Raw genomic sequence first — 10721 nt, 5'->3', positions numbered from 1 at the left:
ATTGGAACCTAGTGTGGTTTGGAAAGGCAATATAAAAAAAAAAAGCATTCCTTTTGTTCTACCAAGTTCCTTGGGTTCTAATAACAACTACAGCTATACAGCTTGGTGAGGCTCACATCACCCAAAAAAGTCCATTAAAAATTGTTTCCCAAACGTAATACCTACAGACAGAAGGAATGCAGGAAAGTGAGGGCATCCTCATCCCTCTGTCTTTATGTTCTTCCTCTCCTTCCCCTGCATAACAAAGCGGGATCTCCCCCTCCTCTACCGTCTTTCTGTCAAATCATATCTGCGCTGGCGTGCATGTTGCTGGGGCGAGCAAAGCAAAAAGGGAGGGGGTAAAACAAGCTAACTCAGACAGAGAGAGAGAGAGAGAAAGCTGCAGCAGCAGTAGAGCAGCACTAATCCAAAAGAGGAAGCCCCCCTCCAGCTAGATGAGCATCCCTGTGTTCTTCCTCATTCCTCCATCTCTCCCTCCCTCCCTCCCTGTGCTCCCTTGCCTCATCTCGTCCATAATTCATTGGTGCTAGCAAACCCTCCTGTTCAGCTTCAGCTCCAGTTTAGATTGTCGTGGACCACCTTGCTGGACCCTGCTGCCCAGGACATGGAGACCACGCACAGGAGTGCGTCGGCCGAGAGCCGGGATGTCGGCTTCGATCTGCTGTTTGCTCGCTGATCCAGATCAAGCAAAGGAGGAGAGGAGAGAAGAAGGGAATTTTGCACTCCCTATCATCTGCCTCTCTCTCTAGCTAGTCATTTTTTCGTGGATAAGCGCTCGCTCTTGTGGATTTTTGTCTTTTTTTGGATATAAACCAGGATCCAAAATGCCCGAAGCGAACTACCTTCTCTCAGTGTCCTGGGGTTACATTAAGGTGTGTATAGAAAGTGATAGGAAATGGATGCTATATGGTTCGGTTATTGGTCTGGTTGCTCCCACTACGTGTGTGTCCTGCAGTGTTGGTGGTCTGGGAGACTCTGAGAACTGACTAGCACTGCTGGGGTGCCTCTGCTGGAATGCGCAGCCTTGGATTTCCTTTTGGTTTCTTGGTTTAAACGGTTTTAATTTCACACAGATGTGATAAAAAAAAAACCTAGCAAAAACATTGTGTGATGGATTTTTCATTAGTGGTGTGCGCTCATATTTAGCAGCTTGTGCAATTTTTCGATGTGACGCAGGATATGGCTGCCATGTTGATTATTTAATTATATATTCATTTGTTTATTTATTTCTGGAAGACATTGCGTGTTTGTCGGGCCACGTTTCCATACACAGATTCTACCTCCATTTTTGCTAGTTTTATCAACCTGCTTATGAACCTTTTTTCATCCAAATGCTATATATTCATTTGCATGTAGATATGATTTATATTGAATATAATATTATTTAGTCGTGTTCATGAAAACACTCATATATAATATCACACTATCACCAGCATGTTCTAAATGGAGGCATGTAAATGAATGTAAATTATGCAACAAGAATTGAACCACTATTACAACCTCAATGTTTAACTGCAGCTCTATAAAGAAATATATGAAAGTATTTTTGCATTAATGATCAATCCTCTGTTATTTTTTGTTTCCAGTTCAAGAGAATGCTGAACAGGGAGCTGACGCACCTTTCCGAGATGAGCAGATCTGGCAACCAGGTGTCAGAGTTCATCTCCAACACCTTCCTAGGTGACCACCAACCCCATACCCCCCTGCCCCACACACACACTGTCACATATGCATAAACATAAACACAGACATCCAGTGAATTATTGTTTAGAATTGTTGGGTGTTATTTGGTTGGATGGATGGCAGGAGAAAAAAAGACATGCTCCAAAAAGTAGAAGTATTATTTTTTGAGGCTTTGAGAGTGATGACAACATGAGAGAGGGAAGCTTTTCATTGTTAAAAGCTTGACTTTAGCTCTCATGCCTGCTACGCTTGGTATTTCAGATAGACAGCGAGAGAGAAATTCCCAATACAGCATTCAGCAAAAGGAAAAAAAAGGGGGGGTTGTGATGCTGTAGAGAAAGATGGAGAAAAGGAGATGCAGGTGGGATGGGGACTGGTTGGGCGGGGGGGATCCTGCTGTACAGAGATACTCACGGTGGAAGCCCCGTTATGGAAGAGCCAGGCAGTAAATCTATGACTCATCTAGTTCTGTATATCAGATCGGGAAACCATCCACACACACCCATCCACACACATCCGCTCTCACAGTTTAAGAAGTTTCTGTGTTATTCCGAGCAAATATTAATCATCTCAAACAGTCCTGTGAATAATCGACCCATGACACGTGTCGTTATTTATTCTTCGGCGTTCCGTATGTATTTTCATGTTGAATAGATGAGGATTAGGATTGTGAGACCATTAGGATTATTGAGGCTATTAGCAGTGAAGCATCTGTCACGTGTGGCTGCTCTCCTCATGCCTCTCTGCTCCGTTCCACTTCATCTGTCAACATGGAAAAGAGCAAGCGTAGCACAGCTAATGGGATTAAAACGTGACCAAAAACTAAAGCCTTCCTTTACTCTCTCTCTCTCTTTCTCTAACACATCTGGAAGTCAGAGGAAGCATATGGAGCTCTTTAATTTTTAATAACAGTTAGATGAAGCTGAGAGAGCTGAGGTGCATGGAGAGAGAGAGAGAGGGCACATGTCTAAAAGAAATGTCTTGATATCGAGCAGAATATGCTTGTTCGACGCTACAAGACCGAAAGACGCCGATCGATACAGGACTAATTCGGCTCCACTTAATCTTTCATCTAAAACCTTGGATTTCCACTTCAGTTGCATCACAGATAGCAGGGAAACGGCTTGTCTCAGTAAGACTCCTTTTCCGATGCTTATGAATTAATAATGCCTAGTGCTTGATCTTCTGTCTTTCTGCTTAGACACATTTGAGACTGAGAATATCATCATCATTAACAGGCTATTTGAAACAAATAAGCCACGAGACCATCTTTCGTTTTGCAGAACAGTTCAAATCAGAAAACTGTCGGTTCGTACGCTTCGGCCCACGTAAAATAAAAAAAAGGCAAAATATCTCTACGTTAGGAAGCTCTCCACAGTGATGGTTTATGAATGAAGCTCTTCATTAGGGTTTTCTGTCTCAGGAAACGGCACCCCGACCGTGCTGTCTTTTTAGCTCGCTGTCAATGGAAGGCTCCTAAGGCCTGACCTTTAGAGACATCGTATTAATGCAAGCGACCCCTGAAGGGGCTCGATTATGTCTGAGTGTGAGATAGAAGGCAAGATGCAGTCTCTTCTCAATGAAGGAGAAAGCTCAGTGAGAGAGTACTGATCTCTCCTTTACTGTGTCGGCTGCAAACACACACACATACACGCACACATACTGAAGAACAGGTGTGAGGCGTTCAGCTGTCGAGTGCACCTGGGTTGCTCTCGGGCTAAAGGCAGCTGCTGACGTCAATCAGACAAAACCGTTTCACCTTCACTGGTTCTCAAACAATGGCTGTATTCTCTTTGTAATGAATATTACAAAGATGAGACTAAGTACTCCGGAATGCCGTCCATCCAAAGCTCCTTCACTTATAGTGACCTTATTATGTAAAGAACAAAAAGACCGTAGGCGGTGCGCGAATAAAATTTTTCGAGGTCTGCTGTTAAACCGAACGAACAAAATCTGAACATGTCCTGATGTTGTTCTGATTCCTGCCTGCAGACAAACAGAATGAGGTGGAGATTCCTCCACCCACACCAAAGGCCCGGGAGAAGAAGAAGAAGCAGCAGCTGATGACTCAGATCAGCGGCGTGAAGAAGGTGTCTCACGGGCCCAGCCTCAACAGCGGCATCACCCGCTTCGGTGTCAAAACCGACAAGGAAGAGCTGCTGTCTAAGGTAACGCCATCAAACCAACTGTCAAAAGAGCATAAGGAAGTGCTCGAGTTTGAGAAGTCTTACCAGAGTCTGTCGCCATTTTCTGTCCGCAGGAATTAGAAGATCTGAACAAGTGGGGCCTGAACATCTTTACCGTGTCGGAATATTCCAACAATCGTCCTCTGACGTGCATCATGTACGCCATCTTCCAGGTCAGTCCTCTCTCCTTTTCCGAATAGCTTTTCCATTGACGAATCCTGTACACTTGACAGTCCACCCTCCAACTCCTGATCTATCCTCAACAGGAACGAGACTTGCTCAAGACGTTTAAGATCCCAACAGACACGTTTGTGACGTATATGATGACGCTGGAGGATCACTACCACTTGGATGTAGCCTACCACAACAGTCTTCATGCTGCGGACGTGGCCCAATCCACACATATTCTCCTGTCCACACCTGCACTAGATGTAAGGAGACTGATTTTATACTCTTTGGGGTTTCAAGAACATATAGAAAGTGTTGGACTGCGTTTGAGCCCTTCAACTGAGATGGTTTCTTCATCGTCTTGTTTAATTTTTGTCCCCAGGCTGTCTTTACTGATCTGGAGATCCTGGCTGCAATTTTTGCAGCAGCCATCCATGATGTGGATCATCCTGGTGTTTCTAACCAGTTCCTCATCAACACAAGTAAGTGGACATGACTTAGCTTCTCGAAAGTGTCAACAGCCATCATCGTAGTCTGAACAAGACGGCTCATTATCTCTCTCATCTTTTCTTCTTTTTTTTTTTTTTTCTCAGATTCTGAGCTGGCACTCATGTATAATGATGAGTCTGTGCTGGAGAACCACCACCTAGCTGTAGGCTTCAAGCTACTTCAGGAGGAAAACTGTGATATCTTCCAGAACATCACAAAGAAACAGAGGCAATCGCTCAGGAAGATGGTCATCGACATGGTGAGATGCTCTTGTCTTAAACTTGGCGCCATTTCATACACGTCTTTAACATGATGTCTTTATGTTCATACATGTGTCTAAGCTTGTTTTTTATTCCGGTCTTTAGGTACTTGCAACAGATATGTCTAAACATATGAGCTTACTAGCCGATCTGAAGACGATGGTGGAGACAAAGAAAGTTACCAGTTCAGGGGTGCTGCTTCTGGACAACTACACAGACAGGATACAGGTAAGAACCTTCTTCTGTGGTGTGTGTAAATCAGCAGTCACACCGAATGAACATAAAATGCATCTGGCGAAAAAGCCCATTCACTGGAATGGAAGTGAATGATTGCTTACGGTGGTGGTTAATTTTGAATCCACCTCCTCCGATTTAAATTCACACCATGTACATGAACTTTAACACTTAGAATCTTGGAAGAGTAAGCAAATAGAAAACGAGTGTAAGGCTGGATCACGTTTTTTTTTTTTTTTTTTATCAATCACAAATAAACAGCTAGCTAGTTTGCTAAGGTTAGTTGTTCAGTGAAGCAACACTTTCTCTCGAGCAACACGTCACGCCAGGACGGCCCTGGCCAAGAAGTTCACAATGAAATATCCTGTCCGAACACGGCTCGAGTCGAACACTTCCACCTCTATCCGATATTAACCGAGCTAATTATTGTTCAGCGTGCAGCAACTACAAGGACGGATCATTAGAAGAGACATCTTGTATTGTACCACACTCTGCTTTGATGGCTGAATAATAGTTCGTTCAAGCCTTTGCTGTTACATTTATTAAGATAAAGTACATAAGCTTGAAATCATTGGATAGAAAGGTATGACTTCAAAGATTAGCCCAATCGATTCTAATCAGAGTTTTGTTGAATTTCAATTTAGGTTCTTCGAAATATGGTGCACTGCGCTGATCTGAGCAACCCCACCAAGTCTCTGGAGCTGTATCGGCAGTGGACGGACCGCATCATGGAGGAGTTCTTCCACCAGGGCGACAGGGAGAGAGAGCGTGGCATGGAGATCAGCCCCATGTGTGACAAACACACAGCTTCCGTAGAAAAATCACAGGTCCGTATTAGCACTTCCTATTTAGCAATTCCTAATATGAGCCAATACATCAGAGTCCTGATGGATTATACCACATTTTAACATCCTAACTTATTGTGCCTATTCTCCATCTAGGTTGGTTTTATTGACTATATTGTCCATCCGCTATGGGAGACCTGGGCTGACCTGGTCCACCCTGATGCGCAGGATATCCTGGACACACTGGAGGACAATCGGAACTGGTACCAGAGCATGATTCCTCAGAGTCCATCTCCACCCTTCTACCAGCCCGAAAAAGAGGGACACGGTGGAGGACCAGTGGCTGACAAGTTCCAATTCGAGCTCACCCTGGAGGAGGAGGACTCAGAAGGCACAGAAAAAGATGAACAGAGTCAGGGAGATGAGGAGGAGGAAGAAGAAGCAGAGGAGGAAGATCGAGAGGAGGAGATGGAGCCAGCGACCACACACATCCAGATCGTAACTGAAGACGCCTCACCGGTGGATACATAGGACCTCATAGCCCATTTTAATGGCTAGTAACCATTTTTCCCCCTCACAATCTGGCAGTTGATGCTTTTTAACGAAGCCCAGAGAGAGAGCACGTTTTTTGGCCCTCTTGGGAGGAGCATGACTGGCCCTCCTTGCACTTAAGTTTGGAGCCAGTTGGGTTGGAGCTCTCAGGAAATAAATGCTGCAGACATTTTTTTTTTGGAGCTGAATGACTGACGGGTGACTCTAAGATACAGGAAGGATTGGGGCCAATCATAGATTTGTGTTTGTCTAGTAGGCGAACATTTATGGAGTTGACACTACTGAGAGATTTTTTTGTACCAAATGACTTTTTTTCTAAAGCTATCGGGATAAGTCGGGGTAGCATACGAACTACTGATGAACAAGTATTTGTAAAGAAAGAAACTGTTTACTTTTCTGTACCATTTGTCTAAAGACTTTGTGTGCCTTTTTTACTATTGTCTTTTTAATGGTCTTTTTTTATTTATTGAACACACTTTAGTATAACTGTACATGGAAAAGTTTTTTTTTTTTTTTTTTTTTCTAAAGGCAAACCAGACAGCTTACACGCAGAGTCGTTTTCTATAAACCGAAGAGAAAACTCAGTGTCTTCCTTTATATTTGGCAATAGAACGAAATAATCCAAATGTCTGAAATGTATATTCCAGTCAGAGATGCACTTTGTCATTGTTTTTTATACTCGTCCAGTTCTTTTGGTCTTGTTTAGTTGTGAATTTGCTATGAGCTCATTTTGTATATATACACAAATTCACAATAAGCATTCAAGCATAATGACAATTTGAAATTTGGCAAATTTAAATCAAATGCACTTAGACAAAGATTTCAGAGCTCCTGAATATACTGATTGGATATAACCAACTGAATCTATATTCAGTTTTTCTCGATAGAACCCCACCCCCACAGTTGTTTTTACAAAATGAGGTAAATTTTTTTTTCCTTCAGCTTCCATTCATTAACACCAGTTCTCACAGAAAGCATTCTTCAAGGAGTTTCTCACAGAATACATTTTCTGTGGGTTATGCTGTCATGATTTAATTTGGGAATCTCACTAAGACAAAGAAATTATTATTATTTTTTTAAATTTAAATTAAATAAATAAACAGTTCTAGCTTTAAACCTTTTGAACCCCAATACAGTTTATTTAAAGCATAAATCTACTTTACACCTGCATTAGACCACTCAATTAGACCACATTATACATGTTATTGTCCTGTTTATCACCAGTAGGTATATTTCATGGCCAAAGTAGCATGTGTGTGTGTGCGTGCGTGCGTGCGCACTTCTTTCCCTTCTATCATCTACCCATGATTCCCCCATCCCCCCCTCCACCTCCTGTGTTTGGTTTGTTTATATTAGCTGAAGTCGGTCCTTTGCTGTTTATAACAGTGTATTTATTACCTTTTGTAAATACGGAATGATATTTCTTTGTAAATTTATTTTTAATTTATATGCACTTGCATTACCGACATTTGGTGGTGTTTTTTTGTGTAGTGGGCTCTTGGACTGAGTCTGTTATATTTTGTAAAAAAAAATTCGTTTGTTTTAAATATTGCTGAATAAATAAATATATATATATATATATATATATATATATATATATATATATATATATATATATATATATATATATATATATATATATATATATAAAATACTATATATGCTATATAAATATATCGCACAATATACAACTGCCCAGAAAAGTAGCTTAAAGACACACACCCCATTGGTTACCGGGAGAGCCTGTAGATAAGACACACAAACATACTGTAGACATCCGTCAGGCATTAGAAGCTTTGTGTATCACTATTCGGTGCAACGTTGAGAATTTCATACCACGAAATCACAGACAAAGTGGCACTCGGCTCGAAACCTCTGCAGAATTTTGAATGCAGATTGTTAAGAATGGCTCAGAAATATTTATATGATGCTGGACTCTTATACCACACACATTGGTCACAAATATCACTGAACACCAATGTGAAATCGATATGAATTACAAAAAAAAAAAAAATGTGATCTTCTGTAACTTTGTGCTAATGTGAACTATTTTTCTGACCTTGTTAGCAGTTTTGAAATTCAATTTGTCAGTATAACTTTGTTAATCTATGTTTAAGATCTTTTGGTCCGATTTGTGTCCAAAAGGATTAGTCAGAGTTAGTAATATCTGCATGAGGGATGGGTTTTTCGTCTAGTAATCCCACATTGTTGCAGGTGAATATTTAATGTTTCACACAATGTATGGTATAATATTGTATATTGTGTTCAATAAAATCTAAAACTACTTTTCTATGAAGTGATTAAAAATGACGCATGAATATATTTTCCTTGTTTTGGTGTCTTTTGTTTTCTAGGACTGGTTTTAATCCCTCTTTGTGATTATATGACTGAAGGATGTTTTACATAAATTTACACTAAAGTACCGTTCTCCAATCAGATTAGTCAGAAGGTATTGATTAATATTCTATAACAACATTGCTCTGAGAGTTGCTGGCTGTACGGCAAATCACAGGCTTATATTAATGCCCTTATTATCATTTCTAGAGTAACAGCTAATTAACAGGGACTTGTATGGGACACGCGACATAATCTATGGATTTTTTAAAAGATGTCATTATTTAACAAAGAACAATGTTTACTCGTTGATATGGTGAAGCTTTCTGTGAGGAGATTTAATTGAGCCTTTATGGAAGGAGTCTCTAGTGTCAGAGCTTTGCAACAGTTGGAGATAAAGCTATAACGTGAAGTTTTCTGCTACAGGAAAAAGTCTTCTGAACAGAGGACTTTGCATGTTCAAGTTTCTCAGTAACATATATATGTATAAACAGTTCAAACATATGACATGTGTTTCTTTAATGAATCAGCATGTGTAGTGGAATAAGAGGAACAAAATAGTTCAGGACATGCTGTTATTCGAAAATGATCAACTTCCAGGTGCTAGCAGGAACTCTACTTCACCTCGGGCTGTATTGCACCACCTTGTTGTAGAATATTTTCCTATTACAGTATGCCCCATAGTTGTTTTTTTTTTTTATACCCCACATCAATTATACAAATAATCCTTAATCCAAAAAGATTCAGAATTGTGAGCATGAGCTGGAGCTTATTCGTGGCAGCTGTAAGAAGCCTTGTGCTTAGCTCTGGCATGTCGCAGCTTGTGCAGAGCTGAATCCAGTATGACAGGGTCACATTGTGTGACGTCCTCAGGCTCAAACTCACTGCTCTGTTTCCCAGGATAAACTCTGCATTGACTGTGCAGCGGCAGAACAGTGGCTAAACTTCACAGATCTTTCTGACCCACTCCACTATATTTTTATGTACTGTAAAAAAAAAATTATATCTATATATAGGAGATAGATGTGTGTATATATATATATATATATATATATATATATATATATATCCATCCATTCAATTTTCAATTCAATTTTCTTTGTATAGCGCTTTTTACAATGGACATTGTCTCAAAGCAGCTTTACAGAAATATATAAACACAGGATACAGATATTAAGTGTGTGAATTTATCCCTATTAAGCGAGACGGTGGTGAGGAAAAACTCCCTAAGATGTTAAGAGGAAAAAACCTTGAGAGAAACCAGACTCAGAAGGGAACCCATCCTCATCTGGGTAACAACGGATAGTGTGAAAGTAAAGGAATGTTCATTATGGTTTAATATGAAGTCTGTTTGGCCTTAGAAGCAAACTTAGTCCCAGCAACCACAGTGAGTGTGTCCATCTGGAATTGATGAGAGCTCCATCCAGAGGTAGGGCATCCGAACGGATCAGGCAGGTCTGGAGAACAGGGTCACAGGGAACCTGGAGCATATCCCAGGGAGCATGGGGCACATGGTGGGGTACACCCTGGACGGGGTGCCAATCCATCACAGGGCACAATAACATACACATTCATACACCCATACACTACGGACAATTTGGAAATGCCAATCAGCCTACCATTCGTGTCTTTCGACTGGGGGAGGAAACTGGAGTACCTTGAGGAAACGCCCGGAAACAGCACGATGAGAACATGCAAACTCCTCATACACAGGGCCGTGGCGGGATTCGAACCCCCAACCGTGTGTGTGTGTGTGTGTATGTGTGTGTTCAATTGCGATATTAAATTACACTTACATTATAGAAAAACCTGATTGTGACCTTGTACATTTAATTTTAGAGTTTGATTGAATCATTACTACATAATTCTCTATTTTATTACTGATCAGTCAAGTACATGTGACTGCTGAATAGCAGAGAAAACATTACTGCTAGCAGGGCTTAGCCTCAATATAAGGTTTTGTTTTTAGCATCAAAATCAGATTATTTATAAAGATCTTAAAGTGTATTATGTGTATTTTAAAGTGTATT

At 40.8% G+C, this 10721-nt stretch overlaps 1 protein-coding gene across 6 annotated transcripts in view; it reads left to right on the top strand.

Annotated features, from left to right (window-relative positions):
- The window catches only part of pde4ba (phosphodiesterase 4B, cAMP-specific a), a 177191-nt gene extending 168512 nt beyond the window's left edge, over positions 1–8679 (top strand). For all 6 annotated transcript variants that reach the window (XM_017479945.3, XM_017479946.3, XM_017479947.3 and 3 more), the window contains 9 exons: positions 1587–1680; positions 3676–3851; positions 3944–4042; positions 4136–4300; positions 4420–4519; positions 4631–4785; positions 4892–5014; positions 5665–5847; positions 5962–8679. In XM_017479945.3, the coding sequence (XP_017335434.1) occupies positions 1587–1680; positions 3676–3851; positions 3944–4042; positions 4136–4300; positions 4420–4519; positions 4631–4785; positions 4892–5014; positions 5665–5847; positions 5962–6336 (1470 nt within the window). In that variant the 3' untranslated portion in view covers positions 6337–8679. The remainder of the gene's footprint in view (positions 1–1586; positions 1681–3675; positions 3852–3943; positions 4043–4135; positions 4301–4419; positions 4520–4630; positions 4786–4891; positions 5015–5664; positions 5848–5961) is intronic.
- The last annotated feature ends 2042 nt before the right edge of the window (positions 8680–10721 follow it).

This window comes from Ictalurus punctatus, chromosome 11 (genome assembly GCF_001660625.3).
Source record: "Ictalurus punctatus breed USDA103 chromosome 11, Coco_2.0, whole genome shotgun sequence".
In the NCBI taxonomy this organism is placed as follows: domain Eukaryota; kingdom Metazoa; phylum Chordata; class Actinopteri; order Siluriformes; family Ictaluridae; genus Ictalurus; species Ictalurus punctatus.
This window is presented reverse-complemented; position numbering and strand designations above follow the sequence as displayed.